The sequence below is a fragment of the Polistes dominula genome, unplaced genomic scaffold (genome assembly GCF_049000335.1).
Source record: "Polistes dominula isolate Pdom_NZ unplaced genomic scaffold, Pdom_raw_medaka contig_80, whole genome shotgun sequence".
Taxonomy (NCBI): Eukaryota; Metazoa; Arthropoda; class Insecta; order Hymenoptera; family Vespidae; genus Polistes; species Polistes dominula.
Genome location: NW_028301111.1, coordinates 3,664,470 through 3,684,179, shown reverse-complemented (window position 1 = coordinate 3,684,179; position 19,710 = coordinate 3,664,470). Strand labels below are relative to the sequence as shown.

Below are 19,710 nucleotides of genomic sequence, written 5' to 3'. Positions count from 1 at the left end.
ATTAGCTTTGCTCCTTTTAGTCAGTAAAGCGTGCTCCAAGGGTTTTGTGGTAATTATTGGAAAACGTTGTCTAGTACTGCAGATAAGTGACGTAATTAAAGCTACGTGACAGTTTTGTTCCTCTCTCTTTTGCCCTCCTTTAATTTATTTTTCCATAAGTCTCCCCCGTGTCTTCTTTCAGCCTGTTTCTTTGTTACTTCGTTGGATACGGAAATCAACTGTGTGATCTTGCGGTGCAATAATTGAAAAACTTTACGACAATCAGTCTTTTCATATTCTCGCGACAGTGTTTCCGTTTAGAAGAAGAGAAGACAACGGGAAAGTTCCTTGTAACAAAGTATTATCGCGTTATCGATTTTCCTAACATACAATTGCTGATCGTTTTTCGAACGTTTTTTAAAACGCCTCATAAAAGGTGTATTGCGGTTTATAAGGATTAACAACATTGGATTTGCATTGGATATTGCAAGAAGGTTTGAAGCTTTTAAAATGAGCTTTTATCGAAATCTGACGAGAAATCTTTGCGAGAAAGTGTCTTTCCAAGGATTTTTCATTATTCCGAACAAATGTCTTTACACAAGTTGATCCTATGGAACTGCTTGTAGCCCAGATACAACATACATATGTAAAAGGTTCAAATTGAAGAGATTTCAGTTTATTTCACATGTATCATTCAAACGATATAAATTGTGTATAAAATATGAAAGACGTTTTTCACGGTTAAAGATCATTTTGAATTCGTCGAAATTCGAAAGGATGAATTAATTTTGTGAATAACGTTAAAAAAAAAAAAAAACAAAAAAAAAACTGACTGCATCGAAAGCACCGAGGAAGAAAGAAAGTCAACCCTGAATATAAATTATGCATCGCTCCTTGGACGAAAAAAAGGAGTCGTATAAGAATTTTCTTTCCGTACAGTTTTCTTATTCCTTCTTTTTCTCAAGTTTTTTCCTTTTCCTGCTTTTTAATGAGTCCATGAATTTTCGGTTCGGTGCGTTCACGCTAATGCGGTATTAGACTAAGAGAGAAAGACGGAAATACGAAGATGGAAAAGAAGAGAAAGTCCGGCGTACACGTTTCGTGTTTTCTCAACGTCCTACTAATAACGCAAAAATTTATACCATTGCTTCTGGTTTCTTCAAGCTTTTTCAAAGTAACGTTTTTCCGCATCACAACTTGTTATATTAACGTCTAGTCCGGTAGAGCACCAGTAGGCAAACAGACAGACAGACAGACAGACAGACAGACAGGCAGACAGGCAGACAGACAGACAGGAAGAGAGAGAAGATAATATTCTCTTGATTATTTTCAAAGTAGAAAACTTCAACTACTTTCTGAAATATAGCACTCGGCTAGAAAATCGTTTTCTTCAAAAAGATTATCCGCGTAATTTCGACGATCGAATTATATGAGCAAAATCGCAGCGTGGAAATCAAGAAAAACGTACAAAGTAAACCTACCGAAACGTACAAATTGGGTAAAAGGGAACCGCAAAGTGGAAAAAAAATATTAGTATAAAATTTTAAATGGTGCTAAATCTATCTTTCCATTGTCAATATGTATTTTTTCTTTGTCTATTCAGTATAAATCTCACTGAATATTCCTATGAGAGAATATGTATTTCATATGGTAAATTGAAATTTCGTTAAAATGAAATTGAATTCGTTTTCATTTCAAGCTAGCCGATAAAACCAGTATTTGAGTATTTACAAATTATTGGAAAAACGAATAAATAATAATAATAATAATAATAATAATAATATAAAGGTAATATTCGTTGTGACGAGGTCTCGTTTAGAGTTATCGGCTACACTGAACATTGTGATTTCGCCGTCTCCAGGACGAGTCTGTCGCATCGAACACTATGTTATGTATGATGCTGCTTAATAAATCCAACAGATACAACGTTCGCAATCTGGCCGGCGGACACGTAATCTAGCTTAACGTATGTACCCACTCGATTTTCTCGTACTGCCGCCATGTAAACCCCTCGAACCATCCCTTCCCTAAATCACTCTCTCTCTCTCTCTCCCTCTCAATCGTTCCCTTTTCACCAATATATAACTCCCTCAGCCTTCCCTCCCCCACTCACTCTTTCCAAGCAAACTGCATACGCGTTGCCTGGAGATATGGATTCGGTCGTGAATATGTGGACCACAATGGATCGCACTTGAAAGTTCGAACGAAGGTCCACTGGATGGTCGAAGAGTAGAGAAGGAGAGGAAGAGTCAGATAAAATTGACCTCTCGATATTCCAGGCCGCGGTAAGCTCCATATCGTTTCATAAGCGAACGTTTTGCTCTTCAAAAGAGAGTTTTAAGTTCTGCTGAAAATCTTTTTTTTTTTCTTTTCTCTCTAGTTCCCTTTTATATATTTCTGAGAACGCTCTTTACATCCTATATCTCTACCGATAACGTACAAAATCATATTTTAATGTTGGCCCGAACCAAAACTTCAACTATCCTCATTTTCATTTCACTAGGAAATTCGACGAATGTTCATGATGATAAAAGAATTTTTATTGAATCATGCAAATAATGATTTTACTCGTTAGAACATCTATATAGCATTGACGAGAGTATGAATAGAGTTGTTCAAAATAATATACAACTTGTGTCCGAAAATACTAGAAAAATCCTGACAATGAACATTCTGCGAATATATAATGTTCATTGGTTAATTTGAAAACTTTTTATCGAGATAATTTTAGTTTATAAATTCGAGTAAAAGTATCCGATTTCATGTGGCAATAATTTCACGAAAATGAGAAACCGTCGGAAAGTACGATTATTCATACGTATGCATGAATAAAGTTTCAATGAAATTTGTCCTATTATATCGTCTGAAAATAATTAAACAAAAAAATAAATACAGGTGCAATAACGTTGGATTATAATAATGTGCATTGTTCGGAAGCTTTCTATAGATATGGACACTACCTTTCCGTTGACTTTAATGGCGAATAAGCAAAAAGAAAAGCATGGAATTAACGAAGTAGGACATTAAAAGCTCTCTAGGAATGTTTCCAACGTAAAAATCTTCTTTCCCGTGGTCAAGGTTGGGGCGATTCGCAGTACCACGAGTTCTTCCGGCCTCGTACTGCTTTCCAATTAGCGTCTAGCAATGTTCTGTTGCGGTTTAACGAGAAATCCTACAACGCGTACAACTCGAATTTACATTAATCGTTTCGTGATTTTGATTTTGATTTTGTTCATTAATGAATTTTTTCTTCTTTATTCTTTCCTAGGGGCGTTTATCGTTATTTTGACTTAACCAAAGTAAATATGTATGCATGCATAAGAGGGAGAGAGAGAGAGAGAGAGTTCATCGGGTAGCCGACACCTACTATCTGACCTACCGTCAGTCCTATCGGTTGGACATATTTATGGCCTCGATATATTCTTTATTTATTATTATGTGTATGTATCATACATATGTGTCTGTCCTAGAGAGATGTAATTTGAAAGAATAATGATTGTACCTATCTATCTTTTTCTTTGACTTCCGTTTTTTTATCTTTCTCTCATGGAAAAAGTTGAAATTTTCTTTTTCCTCTGAACTCTTTTTCTATCCTATTCTTGCCTCGGGGCCTCTCTTGTCGCGTCAATGTCGATACATCTCATGGTGCGATTTTTTCGCTGCCGTTGACAGCTGCCAGAACGTTATCGACCACTCGAAATGCAACGAGGGCAAAACGATAGAGATAGCGTACGCCTAACGAGAAGGAAGGAGACATGGATGGGTAAATACAGATGGCGAGAGATCGACGGAGTCAGAGTGTACGTGCAAAAAATCGCACATCCAAAGAATGCCTGCCTGCCTGCCTGCCTGTGAAACTATTCCACGTTTTATCGCCATATAACTTTGATTCCTTTCCAACAGATATCGGCCATAACTCGATTGATTGCACGATCTTTCAACGATACATTTGATTTCTCTTACAGAAACAAAACCCAATTTTTCATTATTTTTCATTTACATATTCGAAGAGCGTTAACAACAAATTTACAACTTTGCATAGAACAAAAAAAAGAGTTTTCTTTTTCTTTCGCTAAAAAAATACTAAAAATACCGACATTGGTTTTCGATTTTTTTGCTAAGCATCCAAGAAACTAGGTCTTATCTGTAAAATAGGATAATAGAAGAATGGAAAAGAAGTAGGGAAAAAGCGTAAGATAGAGGGAAAGAGTATGAGGGAAAAGGAGGGGGGGGGGTGGGAAGAAATTCTGAAACCTCATTTCTTATGGCGGCATTACATAAAGCCGGCGGATTTAAAATGTATGAGGTGAGCCACGCGACAAGGACGATATTTTATTCAGAAATCGTGGAAGGCCGTCGTGAAGCATTAAGGTTCGATAATACGAGCGTTCGAGAGCGCAAGACGTTTTTCTTCCCGTAGATGTTCGCGAGGGTTCGCACCCCATTTATTAGTGTGACACGTAAAGTGCGAAGGGTTTCTCATCATGTAGTAACTTCTCCTAATTCTGACTTTGGATTTAACTCTATCCCAGTATTTTCTTTACTCTACCATAATCTATCTCTTATTTGCTTTCAAAGGACCCTTCATTGAACACCTACAAACTTCATATTCATTTGGAAGACGAAACTTTTACAAACTCAGAGACTTGTAAGCTAAAACTTCAAAGACTATCGTAGCTGATATTTCGTTTGCGTAAGATCTGCTCTATGTTACTGTAAAACATTAACATTTGTTTGCTATTTAATGCACTAAAAATATAATAGATTCTCTAACGTTGAATAAAGTGAACGTTATCATAGTATATTATTCATATGGGGGTATCTTTATTATCAATATCACAAGAAATACGAGAATGGAATGATAATATGTTACCGATTCGTTTTCGAGAAGCATAGAATTCCAGGCCGCAATTCACATTCTATCGATTACGCTCATTCACGAGGATCGATCGATCGAAACGATTTAACATCCCATTAGCATACCTAAAGCTAGTTCGTATCCCTCCTAAGTTTCGATTTTGGCTTTTACTCTAATTCTAGGCCTGTAACGTGTTACTAACGAGCATAGAGAGTCGCCTGCTAGACCGCTATTAAGAATTGTACGAATTGACGCCGATTTTCTGTATCGTCAAACATTAATTACCGATCATTTCAAAAACGCGACGATACTAAGTAAGAAGAGAAAAACATATAGCTATACAATTTTTCCTATTCTCGGTCTCCTTTTTAAGATGAAAATTTCGTTTAAAAACAAACTCCATTCGAAGAAACGATAACTCGCTAATTTACTTTCGATTTAAAAGTTTCCTTTCATTTTATTAACAACAACTTACTTCGAGGAAAGAATACGTTAGTAAAAAGTTTGAAAGACTGTTAAAGAAAAGACAGATAGATACAGTTTGATATTACCAGTTTCACAAAGTTAATTATAACGACATTAGACATAAGAAACGAATTAAAAATAATAATATGAAATTATCTAGACGAAAGAAGAAGGAAATTTAAGAACAGAGATAAGAAGAAAGAACGAATACAACGGAGAAAAGAAAAATGGGAGAAAAAAGATGGATAAGGAATGATATCGAAAGAAAGTGTGTGTGAGAGAGAGAAGGAAACAAAGGTTGGCACAGAGAAAGAGATGGAGGAGTTGGAGATACGTTTCCTTGAGCGTGTATAACTTTCTATGCAAATACCATAGTTCCAGGATCGATTTCACGTCCCAACGGAGTCCGTTGCAACATATAGATATGTACATATACATATACATGAATAGATCTGTGGTGGTCCACCTTCACCGCGCATTTCGCATTACGCTTCATTCCGCTCTCGTAGACGGAAACTCCTGGCGACATAAATTTCTACGAGAAAAGGACATTTTCGTGGACGAACGCGTAACGTTCATCACCGGTAATACTTGCCTTTTGCTTCTCTTTTCACGGTTTATCGAATCAGTTCTTACTTTTTAGCTGAGAAAACATTTTACGAGAAAGAAACTTCTGTCAAAATAAATTAATATAGATGTGTGTATATATATATTACATTATATTAACAGTATATTATGAAATTGTATAAAACGTTGTGCATAACGAAATGTAATAGGAGAAAGCTGAAAAGATCTTTTTCAACTTTTCAAATTTTCTCAATATTTCAAAAACAGCTGACTTCTTTAGTATGATACATATACTTATATATACCTATCAGAAGAATACCGTGTAACGATCAATCTAAGCTCATGAAAAATATCATTATCATCATCAATCACGAAAGAAATATCGAAAGAACAACTAAAAGTTTCAAATTGTAAAGTATCAGTCAAAATCAGATTAATTGACACTTAATAAAAATGCATTAGAAATTTTTATTCCGATTCTTCGGAAAGTTTTCATATCGAAAAGTATTGGAGAATTGATAGAGCCACAGCATTGACTCGTGAAACTTTAATAAAAGAAATGACATTTATTCAAGAAATTCACAAGAATCGCGAGAAAAGATAAATTATTATATACGCCGAGACAATGAGGTAGCAATGCACCAAGGTATGCCATTTAAATCGAAACATCATAATATCTTCGTTATTTATGATTTTATAGACAAAATTCTTCAAACAAAGTTATGTTACATTTATAACACATGCCGTGGTAAGATTATTTTTTGGTAAAGTCATCTTTTTAAGAAACTTCAATGTAATTTAGTATTCTTTAGAAATGGAAACATGTACGCTTGCTTTTTTTAAATACATTAGTCGATGTAGATATTTAGTTGTTTCGATTTAAAAGCTCATCACCGTATACTTGTTCATAGTGGTTTATGGAAGGGCGTATGCATACATGTATGTACATACGATAAGCATAGGATAAATGTACGATAAGCGTACGATAAGCGTACTCTCTTGTTCTTTCTCACACGAATATATATGTATACGTTGGTTTCAAATTGGCAATTTGCTGGCGAACGGTCGAAATAAAATGCGGCCTTTTGAAAAAAAGCTCCGAGCTGCGTTGCGATGGATAGGAAATAGGAAGTAGGAAAAAAGCGTTCCTCTGAATCAACGATAATTACGTACCCAGAGTTTTTCACAACGAAGGTATGTACTCGTTATCGCATCTCATGTTTGCTGTCGAGATTATAATTAGCTACTTTTAAATAAAAGACTTGTTATTTCATCAAATGTGAACGTAGGTACTACCAATGAGACTGTACTGCCTTTCAAAAATTATCCTTTCCTAGTTACTAATATAACATATGCATTAAAAATGAACAATAAATACGCGAAATAATAATTATTTCCAATGAAATGATTCATACAATGAAATCGTGATCGATGATGATCTGATAAACGATTACATCTCTATTATTCGTCTAATTATTTTAGCAAATATATTTTTTTTCCATGACTTTTTTTTTCTCAAGCTTTCAGGCAAGAGTGTAACGTTGAAATTATCGTTGGCCATTTGAAGAGATGAAAGAATGAAATTTAGGCTAAAGGCCTAAACATGTCCCTAAGCCGTGTTCTGGCCGAGCAGGGCTCGCTACTAGGCCGTTTCACGACAAAAGAATCCGACCAAGAAAATGTAGGTCGGCGTAAGGTGAAAGACCGGACGTGCTCGCGAAAAGATCCCTCTCTGCCTCCTTCATTCTCTTTCTTTTTCTCTGTCTTTTTCTTTTACTTTTTCTTTCCCTTTCTCTGTCCCTTTCTCTGTCCTTTTCTCTGTCCCTTTCTCTGTCCCTTTCTCTGTCCCTTTTTCTGCCCCTTTCTGTAACTCGAGAACGCCAGTGGCGCTTATCTCAAGTACGAGAAGCTCCCGGGCCAGTGAAATACGTAAGAAAAAATTATGAAAAATTCCCGGAATAATTTTAGGTGCGAACTCGCATGCTCCTCACTATTTCTGCATTTGTTTTACGTACGAAAAACTAATAATTATTGCTCGAGAAGTCAACTGATCTCAAAGTTGTTCTTTTAACTTCCTTGCTTTCTAAATATTTTACTTGAAAATATAAAAGAGTAATAAACTATTCGAATAATATGAAATAGTTTTGAACACGTTTGATTAGTTCGTTTTAAAGAGATTCGCTGTAGAATGTGTACAAAAAAATATAACACAAAAGTATTGGAATATGGCAGGCAAAGTGCTTACAGTAGTGAATTTTTTAATTAAAAGTACACACATTTTTTTTCAGTTTCATTTTTCTCAATTTTTACGATCAAATATTTTCTATTATGAAAATATAAAAATCGATAGATAATCGATGAGTTAATCAATTCCTGACGCTGTATAATTGATAAAACGTCAATTCCGTAACGCGTTCTATGTGCATACGGTGTTTGAAAATTTACGTAACGTTGAAAGAGAAAAACCTATCCACGATAAATAACGTTATCGTGTTACGCGCGCCTGCGAATTATATGTTTAATATTTACTAGAGACTTTCCAATTTATTTCGGACGCTAACGTAACGTCAATTGAACATTAAATATTTGAATTAACGAATCCCATACTCTTTTTATCATCATTTCTTTGATACATGGTCTCGATCATATAATCACAAAAATAATAATTATATTAAATATAATAAATAGATGGAAAATAAAGTTATGAAATAACAAAGAATTTAATTGGCTTCATTTTTCTATTATACGTATCAAATTTTCTTTAAATGTTGATTCTCGTTATTATTCGTATAATAGCATATTAGTTTATAACAAACAAAATATATAATACTTAAAAGTAATCAAATGTATAAAAGCTCATCCAAATAATGGACATCTTTTCTTACAACTTTTTCTTTTACTCTCTCTCTCTCTCTCTCTCTCTCTCTCTCGTCTTTTCGTTTTGCAACTTTCCAAGCAAATTCTAAACGATGTTATTTGAACTGATACACCGTTGAAAATTAAGAACAAAGGATTATTTCTCAACAAAATTCCTCTATCTGTTCACAAAGTTTACTCTCTTTCTCTCTTTCGATAAGTTTTCTAAAGTTTCAATCGACCGAATACTGAATTCTTATTTGTGTCCAATTTTCAGCTCCACTATCATTCTATTCGAATATTGTTTCTTCAAAATCTCATTATAATATTTGAACGATGTTAATTTATTTTTTCTGCTATAAATATAAATCAAACGTTGTTAAAATATAACGAACAAAGGTGTGTAAGATAAAATGTGTTGGATAAAAATTGAAGAGGATCGATTGTACAGTATTATTAGAATATAACGCGTTAATCATTTTCACGATTACAATTGTAGATGTCTGATGGTTAATTAAAAAAAAAAAAAAAAAAATGTAAAGCAAAAATCTAACCCGAGAAATATATTTCACGATATGCAAACGGTTTGGTACTTTACAAATTTTTGATTTATACTTCAAATATTATTTTATTCACTCGACCGTATCCCTCCAATTGTTATTTAAAGCAGTAGATAAAATATTTCGATTGAAAATTGAACCAAGTTGGAATTGAACGTTTGCAACGTAGCGTTTGCGTGGTCCTTCATTTGAGCGCAACCCAGGTCCCTCTCCTCCGCAACCAACCAACACATCCACACCTTCGTTCGAGAGTGCCAACACTTCGGCGTTTATTCGCCAATGAGATTAGCGTTAATTGAATACTGGCAGAAGGGCAGCCTCCGTTCATCGTTTACCTTTGCTTAACGCGTGCTCCACGTATCTGTCCGTGCGAATCTACTACGAAGCAGGTCCTTCTCGAATCATCGACAACTTCCTCCCGACATGTATCGATTTGTCCGCAAACGATCGACCAAACGATCAAATTCTACCCAACGTTCCGACCAAATACGATTAAATGTATTTTCTTTCCTTCTGTCTTTCAATGTCTTTCAAATTCTATATTTTTACAAACCTTTCCATGACATTTTTTATAACTATAAGAATTCAAATCAAAATGTACAATTAAAGTGTCGTGTGTATGCATGGACTGGGAACTACAACGTTAAATATGTGAAATGAAATGAAAGGAAAAGGGTGGTAGCTTTTTCAATATGTGTTGTAGCACGTGTATACAAATCAATCGTTAATTGACATACATAGTTAAAAAATCGATTTGATATGAATGACGATAGTGTTAGACTTTCTGCCGATCGATTATAAAAACTAACCAGTAGGATGTAAGTACATATGTACTTTGAAGACCATCTTTAGTCAAAGTTAAACTCTCGTGGGAGCTCTTTCGAGATTCTTGTTCGTCACAAGGCGTTGAAATAGAGTGCAAAGATAACATCATGCCCGCGAGCATTATGATATGAACGAGCTGCTCGATCGTTGCGACGCGATACGATTCATACGCCATCGGAGCGAAGGAACCAAGTGGAAAGATTTATCTTCTCTAGACTTAGCTACAAACGTCTTCTCTACTGTCTCTCACTCTTTCTTTTTCCCTTCTCTTCCTCCATCGTTCTCTCTTGACACTGACTAGCAAAACGATAACATGAGTTTTAACGCTCTTAAAACTGTTCTTACCAAATCACGTTCTCGTAAACATGGAAAACATCAATCAATATTATCATTACATTGATTCAAACGTTCCAACGAAAATGAGTTTTATCAAATTAGAAATATTAGTAGAAAAATACTGCAAATGTGTTTATCAATTTTCACTTTTGGATTTTGATAACTCTAGAAGTTTTCTAAATAGGTTTTTCTTTGTCAGTAGAATGGAAGGAAAGAGGAGTGTTAGAGAGATATCATCGTTGGGACGTTTCCTGAACGCCCTCGAAAATCACGGAGTCCGATGCTAATGTCCTGATACGACATCTAAGGCCACCAGACGACACGCTAGATATCCGCAGTATCTCTTCGGATGTTGACTAGACATCCTGGGAAAGATGAAGGGGTGGAAAGGGAGATTGCTTACCACATGGCAGCCTAAAAGCGGCATGTGTCTCGACAGTATTTCTCCTGCTTACGAGACATACGAATTTATCTGACAGCGGTTACGACTAAGTCCGCAAAAATTTGACTGCCATGACTTATTGGTTTGAAAAAGAAAAAATATATAAGAAAAAAATCTCAATCATATAAAAATATACATTTCACATTTGCGAGAAGAGATCTGAACATTTATAACATCGTTTATGAAATGAGAATATAGTAGTAAGAGATTTTACTTGAATACAAAACTATCAGTATTCTTATTTGTTTTATCGTTGCGAAGAAATAAGGATCGATGAAAGGTCGTAATCTTTTATTTGGCATACATATGTAGAAACGTAGATAGAAGTAAGTTTCCCGTATGAAAACATTCTTATCGATGGGTCATTGAAACGTGAACGCGAGTTCGAAGTCGGCTTTGGCCGCGTTTGCTCACTTCCTCGAGTGCTGATAGAAAAGATACGATCCAGCCGTAACGTCGTTGATCTTTTCGAGGTTACGACGGCTCTCGATAATAAGAGAAGCACATGGACTCGATCTCAAGAGAAATCCAATCGCTTTACTAGTAGGAGGGTCGGAGAGAGAATCGAGTTTGGAGTAGCACGGACAATGATTGCCACCTCCCTTTTTCTCAACTATTCCGATCACCCCTTGAAACACCTCACAGGGTGCGAGAACTCGAGCCAAGATTGGTTCGGGGGTAAAAACGATTTCGTGGCTAAGCCACGTATATCGACGAGATAATACAAAGGTCGATTCGCGATATAAAAGAACATTACATTTTCTTTCTCTTTTTCTTCCTATATTCCTCTGTCTAGTTTTATTTTACTCTCAACTTACAAACATTGAATTTTCTATTAGCTCCCATGCGATTAGAATGATCGATTAAAATGGCCATACACACATTGAGGTAGACGAAACATCCGATAATCAAAAATGAGGATAACTTTGGAATGAAATAAACTCGAAAAAGTAGACACCAAGTTCTGCTTGTAAATTGAAACTCATCCTATCGACAGCAAAATCGTTTTTCTTGTTCAACGCTGCTTTGCCCACTTACTTTTCACTTTTTTTTTTCCTATTTGATTTCTATGTTCCATTTGGTTAATGGTATTTCTATTTTTACAAAATAAAAAAAAAAGGAAAAAAAAATGGAATGGAAAGGAAAGAAAATTCGCGAAACTCGCTTGCGCGAAGTGCTTTTGTATAACGCGGCTTAATTTAATCAGCAAGCGAACAACGAGACGAACCACGCAGGTTCGCGCCGGTAGGAGCCGAGATCGTTCAAATATTGATAAATCGAATTATGAAACTTATTCGACGTATCCGTGACTCGTATAGTCGATAAACCGTTCCCTCTACGACGAAAGAGAATAACGATTGGTCGCACGAGCTTTTGCTCTAATGAATATCGTCGAGTTCGAAATCCGTTTTCCCATTAAACGTTGGTTGCATCTTTTAAAAATTCATTACACAAATTAATCGGCTCGATTCACTAGTAATTAGTGATTTTACTTTACGAATGATCGCACGTTAAAGGTGATATTATGTCGTATTAATGATTACACGATTGATTATTCGTCCGATTACGTCAAAGAATTCAATATTCTCTTGGAATTAAATACATTGCGCAAATATTTCTAGATTCTAGATGTTTTATGTTTGACGTAACTTGGATTAAAGTTTCATTATGAAAATTCTAAACAAACGCGACAGAGAGTAATATGTTAAAAAATGTATTTACATCAATTTATGTAGAATCCCGTTGAATGATTGAAATGTCGACAAATTTCAAATTGAATGTCCTCGTTGTCTTCCAGTTGTCCGATCGATATTTCACAGCTCGTGTGACCTCATAAAAGTACGTCGAAAGATCGATGGTCGGTACGCCGTGTTCGCGGACGATTATTGCACAAATAATAACGTCGAAAAAATGGTCCTTCGTGCGGAACGAGAGCAAGAAATAAAGAGAGAGAGAGAGAGAGAGAAAAAGATGTAGAGAGAAAACGCGAAAATGACAGAAAGCTGCCAAGATATATGACCGGAAAGGATAAGAGGATAATATTTTATTTCTCGTTATACCTTTTTAAATTAAATACCTTAAGAGCGTTTTTATTTAAATACCGAGAGAATAATTATACGCATTAAATTTATGATGAATTTTCGATACAAAAGGATTTAGCGATTTGGCGAAACAATACCAATCAAAAATAATTCTTGATAAAGAAAATTATATATTAGATAATATTATTCGAAGCTGTTAAACTTTAATGAGATTTCTTTATTTGCAATATAATAATTACAAAGGTGGCTTTAGAAAAGTATAGAAAATAATCTAGATCAACGAAATATAATATATTCGATGTTCGATGATTTAAACGCGTAACGTTTCTGACATAATTGTCCAAGCGAAATTGAAGTTCGACGAGAGAACATTGACTAACGATTAAAATTACTCTCTCTATCTACGTATGTATACGTATTTATTTATCAATGAAATTGTTAAACGAATTCAAATAATTTCTATATCGAAATATCAAAAGCTCCTGTATAGTTATCGTATTAAGCTCATTATTTTCTTAAACTAACAATCTCGCGTATTAAACGAGAAAGTTATAATCGTGATTCCCGCGGTGACATCTAATCCCTTCATTATAATATACGCAACGTTATTAGAAACTAATTATATGAAACACGTCACATAGAGAGATATATATTCGTCGGTCAACGAAACATAAATTTCGTCCTGCGTGAATATGAAATCTAAATTTGAGAGTATTAAATATCGAATGCGATTCTAGGTTTGTTAACGAACAAATCCTATGAAGGTAATGACTCGCTAAAATAGCATAACGTACGTACCTACATAGTTAGATGCATGTGTAGACCCATTCACGAAATTACCTTTTGACTCTTTAATGTATATATAATATTATAAATATATGTATAACATATGTATATCGCGCTATAATACGTGAATAAATGAAAATTTAAATTTTCATTTGCAACTAACGAAAGCAATAGGATCTATCAATTTGTAGAAATTTCATCAACGAAATTTATTCGATTTCAAATTATTTTAAAAACTACAAAAATGTTTCGACTTATCGTTAATTTGTTTTCTCTCTAGTTTTTTCTCATCATTCTCTAAATCAAGTGTATCGTTATCGAAAAAAATGTATCAAGATCGTATATCTTTTCTCGAAAGAATCAAATTTATCTATAAAGATTGGTTACAATGGTTCAATGTTTTTTATATCTTCTTGCGTATATTCTAAGGCAAATCTTGAAGAAAGTAAATCTCGCGAAATGGTAAAAACGGCATGTTTCTACGGTAAAGTATGCATCCACTTGATAGTCACAGATATCGTCCTAGCTGTATAAATTTAAGAGATCGGCCTTCTCATTCACACTCGCTTCGAATGGGGTGGAGCATTGGAAGATCCGTACTGAGGATTGGACAATTCCAAAGGCGCAAGTTTTGATGAAATACGTTCCCTCCAAGTAGAAACGCAAAGTAGGAAGTCTCCTTGAACGCGGCCACGAATAACTACCGAAAATAGGCCACAACGAAAAGAAAAATGATCAAGATATTCCACATTTACCTAATATTCTTCCTATCTTTTTTTTTTTTTTAAATATAAATTCGTCAATTTCGTCAATCGTATTCTAACAAATCAAATAATGGAATTTGAAATCTACTATACAATAGATTTAAAAAAATTATAAACTCTTTGGTTGAATAAAAAAAAAAAGAGAAAGAAAACAATTTTTTAAAAACCCCATGAAAGCTTCGTATAAACTAATTTTATTAAAAATTTATTTTTTCACGTAGAATCAGCAGATTCCAAGTTAAATCTACTTCTAGTTATAAAACACCCCATACATATATCTATATAGCTCTTTTCTCGACTTCGTTTTTCCATAATCATAGTTCGAGCAACTTTATTCTCTCCCGTTGCCACTAACATCGTCGCCTACTTCTGCTCCTGTCACCTATTTTTCGATGGATATTACTTCCCTCGTGATTCCTTCCAAAGCACCCAATTCCTTCGAGATATGTTGGATGCGTGTTCGATTATGTTTTCGATCGTATTATAGAGAATTTGTAAAGTCACTTTGATGCATATAATCAGACGAAGAAACCTCAAAGATATCTAAAAACATCATCGTTTTTTTTTTCAGGAAATATTGAAGAAGAAAACGAGAAAAGTCCTATATGTATTACTTGATACAATAGTAAGTAGTAAAACCTATTATATATCAGACGCGTACTGCACATCTCATAAAACTAAAGAAATTAAGCTGTGTTAGTATTATTAGTGATCTGATTTCTAATAATTTGATAGTAATCGTAATAATTAACTCGAATGAATAACCAATCATTAAGGTAACATTCGGATGTTCGATGATAACATCGTTAGAACGCACATCGATTTTCCATTTTGATTGCTCACGGTAGAACGGCCGAGGTAGTTTGGTGTCCAAGCAACGTCGAGGTCACCGACTACGATATCTTGGACGCGTTTACGTTTCATAATTTCCGATGTGTGAACTCGATATCGATTTCCTTTAGCAGAACTAACCCAGACCTTTACGATACTCTCATTTTATCGTACTACGACTGCGTTACGTTCGTTGCGTTACGCTCATTCTCTCTTATTCTCTCCCATTCTCTCGCTTATTTCTTTTCTTTTAGTTGCCTGCCTGCCTGCCTGCCTTCTGTTGATTCAGTTTTTACACTTTCAACAGCAACAGCAAAAGCGTGTCGTGCCGACTTGATGGAAAAACTTTGCGAGTCTGATTGAAAAAGAAAAAGAAAGAGAAAATTAGTTTAGCAATTCAAACGACACTGTTAGAAGGTAAAGTCGTGTTGCACGTTTTGGCCAAATTCTGACCGTAATAAAAACAACAAATTCCGACCACATCTCGAGTACTCTTCCACTTTTAAATACTAATCTTCTATATTATCTATGTAATCATCGATTACACCGATAAAGACCCGTAATGCGTACTTGACAATCTAATGACACAATCTACCATGCTAAAGTCATATCTCCGTTAATCGAACGATTAAAGATAGACGTTGAAGATATTGCAATTTCACGTTCACTCTAGTCCGATGTGTTACGCAAATCGATCGAATGTCGTGCTTTCATTAAATTATTATTAAAAGCGACAGTAACTGTTCTGTTCGTAAAATTCAATTTTCATCAGCTTCTATAGCCCATAAGACGGTTATTATTCTAAATTATTCCCAGAGTTGTTCATTAACAGCCGGTGTATCAACATTTTTCTCAGAATTAACATAAATGCGCGCGTAAATCATGTGCTGACATAACGCACCGATGTCTGCGATCACGTACCTATGCGCAAATTTTCTTGCTGATTTATGCAAATTATTGGTACGTCCGAGGTTAACATACCACGCGCCGCATGATCGCGAAACGTTTCTACGTAATATCCACAGTCGTACAGGCGCGGTACAAGCGTGTATAGAATAGAAGGATTTCATTAGCATTCACGATTAATTTTCAATAACGTTGTCTGGTTACTACCAGATGAAATAATATGCTAGAAATAATAACGGTGTGCGAGTAAACTAACGAGAAATTTATTCCTCCAAATGAAATATAAATGCTACGTTTTCCTAAATTTCTATACGAGTCAATTTAATACAATGTGTACAATTTATAACAAAATATATTAAACAATCTTTCTTTGAAAACTGATCGTCGCACAGTTAGGAAAAGAACAAAATAAATAAAATATGTATTGTGTGGGAATTATAATTCGATTGAATGTATAGGGAAAAAAAGGGAGAGTGGAGTGGCGAAGGTCATGGGAAGATCAGGTGTTAGGTCTCACTTTTATGACACGAAAATCAGTTTCCACGCGGACTCGTTGAAAGTTTTAGCGGAAACGAGCCCCGACGGTCATATCCATCACTGTCGGCGGCCTCGTTGCATTAAGCATAGACGACACAGAACGATAAATTCCGAACATTTTCTTTTGCATCTCCCATAAATCATAATTTGCGAGTTGTGCTTGGTTAATTCCACCGCGAGTTGAAACAACCAAGTATGGTTAACACGGAAAGAGAAAGAAACAAATAAAGATAATGAAGAAGCGAAGAAAAAATCTCACCTGGAAGATAATCGTGAAAGTCCTTTAAGAAATGTTCTCCTAATTTAAAAATCACGAGATTAGAAAATCACTCGTCTCGTCTTGTAACCCCCATCATTACTAGGACCGGTATCACAACCACCAGCATCACTACCACCATCACAAACAGCAATGACGATGCCACTGAACGGAATTTTGACAACACTCGCGAACATTCACAGCTCGACTTTTTTACACATCCAACGACGAGAAAATATAACAGTCAAGATACGCGTTCACCGTCCTATCGTATGTAAAATCCGTAACGGTAACCTCTCGAGTCTCTTCGTGATGTCTCCAAAGAAAATCCTCGTTCATAACCCGGCAAATTTGATACTAAGCTCGTCGATCACGAAAAACTACAGAACTGCAAAAGAAAAGACGTTCAAGGTTTCTCTAATCGTTTTAGTTTCGTCCGATACTTCGCTTTATACACGAGAAAGGGTTTTTCTTCTCTCTAATGAAAAGAGAAAGGAAAAGAGAGAGAGATAGAGAGAGAGAAAAGAGAAAGAGAAAGAGAGAAAGGAAGGAGTGATCGGGCTCTCCTCGATAGTTTATCAACACACACGTGACGAAACGAGCTAGAACACACAGGAGAGCACACCTAAGATCTTTGCACGAACGAAGAGCACGCACGAAAACACGCGATTAACGGAGATGGAAAGAGACGTAAGAGATGAGAAACGCATAAGATCTAAAGGACCAGATACGCGCGTCTCTACGTGTCTAATATACAACGATGTATGTATACAGAATGAATGAGCAAGTGAGTGAGTGAGTGAATGAGTGAGTGAGTGAGTAAATAGACAGGCAGACGAAGATAACGTGAGTGAGAACGAATGGATGAGAGAGTGTGCGTGAAAAGAGAAAGAGAGAGAGAGCAAGTATGACTGACTGGCTATGAAATAGAATGAGAAAGAAAAAGAGAGAGAGAAAGAGAGGAGGGAGGACCAAGAAAAGGAGCGGCACAAGCGAGCCCGAACGGCGCCTCGAAGCTTGCGAGACGAACTACGGCACCGGAATGAAAAGCTCCGCAAGCTCTCGCGCAGCCCGACGCCAGAGACTCCACTGGCCACCCCCGTTCGACAACGCCATCCCACCCCCATCCTTTTCTCCACCTATCGTGCCGAGCGCGCCACGGTCGATTCTGCGGCTTACACTTCGGCCGGCGTGCGTGTTCGCTGGACCAGGGATGCTGCGAGAATTCTGACGAGATACGTGATACGTACGCTGGAAACGATGCGATGCTCGATGCGAAAACTTCGAGCCTCCGCATGACGAGATTACTTTCGTCGCGTTATACGTGTGCACACCTAAATACATACGCTCTCGTTTCCTTTGATTATTTTCTATTCTCTGTTTTTCTCCCCACACCCCATCCAACCCCACTCTTTATTCACATTTTTCCTTCTTTTACTCTAGTTAACGTGATTTCTTTTTTTTATTTTGTTTCTTTCTCGTTAGTATCGTATACCTATGTTCCGCGAGATCGAGAAAGAATTTTTATTTTGTTTTCTTTCTTTTACTTTCTTTTTTTATTTTTAATAATTTTTTTTTTGTTTTGTTTCAGGAGAAGTAGCGAAGTGGAAGTTTTTCCAGAGGAGAATATAAATAAAAGCGGAAAGTATGTACGAGGTGAAAAGATGAAATCGATTTTAGCCAGCAGGCGTATATCCACTGGACCGGTGATGTTGCGAGACGAAGATGTTCTTATCGATAGAGGGCAGTGCATCGTACTCAGCCTTTTACACTTTCGGTCCAAGTTTCTTACGTTTAAAGGTACCTACTTCAATCTACCGATAGAAAGTGAAAATTTTTCAACATGAGTTTGTCATTTCTTTAGGAAATCTAGGTATCTATCATACTTTCATTGATGTTCTTTGTTTTTAGATTTAAATAATAAATCACCAATGTGTTCGATTTTGTATGCATATAGAAATAAAATAAAATACATGTTGTTGAGTAAAAAATAAAATTTGCCACTTCATTTGGAGGGAAATTTCGTCGTTAATTAATGAACAACAAAGATGTTTGAATATTTAAACTGTTGGTTTCTTGCATAGACATATATATTTATATATTTTCTGTATGTACACGTACTCGTATGATAAGCGTTTACAGTACACTTGCGTACGGGTCTCAATATAACGTCGTACATAGGCGAAGCACGTTCTTCTTCAATGGATTTTCTAGGGAAGTACGTATAGAAAACACGCTCTACCTACCAAAAAGATCAAATAAAACGAAAGAATTGATAGTAGAAAAAGCAGCGATACTTTTAACTTAAAATCACTCTTTTATATAAACGAAAACGTAAATGTCTATAGAAATAAAACCTATTATAGTTATATAAAGTGAAAATAAAAATGACTTATTACGAATCCTTTCGATCGTCGGTTACGATTGCAATGAGGAGAAGGAATAAAGAAAAAAAAAAAAAATAGAAAAATTTCCGGTAATTTTTAGCGAGATTTCTCTCTACTTTTTCCTTTACTCTCTCTCATTCTCTTTCTCTCTTGAATATTCAACAAAAGAGATGAGAGAATATCGAGCACAGGAGAAGTCTGACAAAATCACGGAGCGTTCATCTCGGATTAAAGCAATCGTCTCAGATTAAAGTCGAGTATTCCTCAAAACCATCCTCTCACTTTCTCGAAATTGCAAGGTTACTATTCTGAA

At 35.6% G+C, this 19,710-nt stretch overlaps 2 protein-coding genes across 8 annotated transcripts in view; one reads left to right on the top strand and one right to left on the bottom strand.

Moving 5' to 3' along the window:
- Nucleotides 1-18,102, bottom strand: part of NLG-4 (neuroligin 4) — a 142,816-nt gene extending 124,714 nt beyond the window's left edge. For 2 of the 6 annotated variants that reach the window (XM_015332666.2, XM_015332672.2), the window contains exon 1: nucleotides 17,014-18,042. The gene's annotated coding sequence lies outside the window, so the exon portion shown is untranslated. Of the gene's footprint in view, nucleotides 1-17,013 lie in introns of all 6 variants that reach the window. The other 4 variants (XM_015332673.2, XM_015332669.2, XM_089176633.1 and 1 more) reach the window with 4 other exon arrangements.
- Nucleotides 12,049-19,188, top strand: LOC149031152 (uncharacterized). 2 transcript variants are annotated; one of them, XM_089176639.1, is made up of 3 exons: nucleotides 18,209-18,334; nucleotides 18,602-18,810; nucleotides 18,922-19,188. In XM_089176639.1, the coding sequence occupies exons 1-3, from the start codon at nucleotides 18,276-18,278 to the stop codon at nucleotides 19,002-19,004; spliced, it is 351 nt and encodes a 116-aa protein (XP_089032765.1). In that variant the 5' UTR covers nucleotides 18,209-18,275; the 3' UTR covers nucleotides 19,005-19,188. The 2 variants fall into 2 exon arrangements, 1 of the variants encoding a protein (XP_089032765.1); XR_016177992.1 differs by lacking the exon at nucleotides 18,209-18,334 and adding an exon at nucleotides 12,049-15,728 and having other exon boundaries at nucleotides 18,602-19,188.
- Nucleotides 19,189-19,710: the final 522 nt, after the last annotated feature.

Excerpts from the sequence above, each read along its gene's own strand:
- LOC149031152 (XM_089176639.1), top strand. The coding sequence starts at position 18,276 with ATGCTCGATGCGAAAACTTCGAGCCTCCGCATGACGAGATTACTTTCG. Across the intron at positions 18,335-18,601 it reads TTACTTTCGTCGCGTTATAC|GAGAAGTAGCGAAGTGGAAG; the intron begins GTGTGCACACCT and ends GTTTTGTTTCAG. Across the intron at positions 18,811-18,921 it reads CAAGTTTCTTACGTTTAAAG|ATTTAAATAATAAATCACCA; the intron begins GTACCTACTTCA and ends CTTTGTTTTTAG.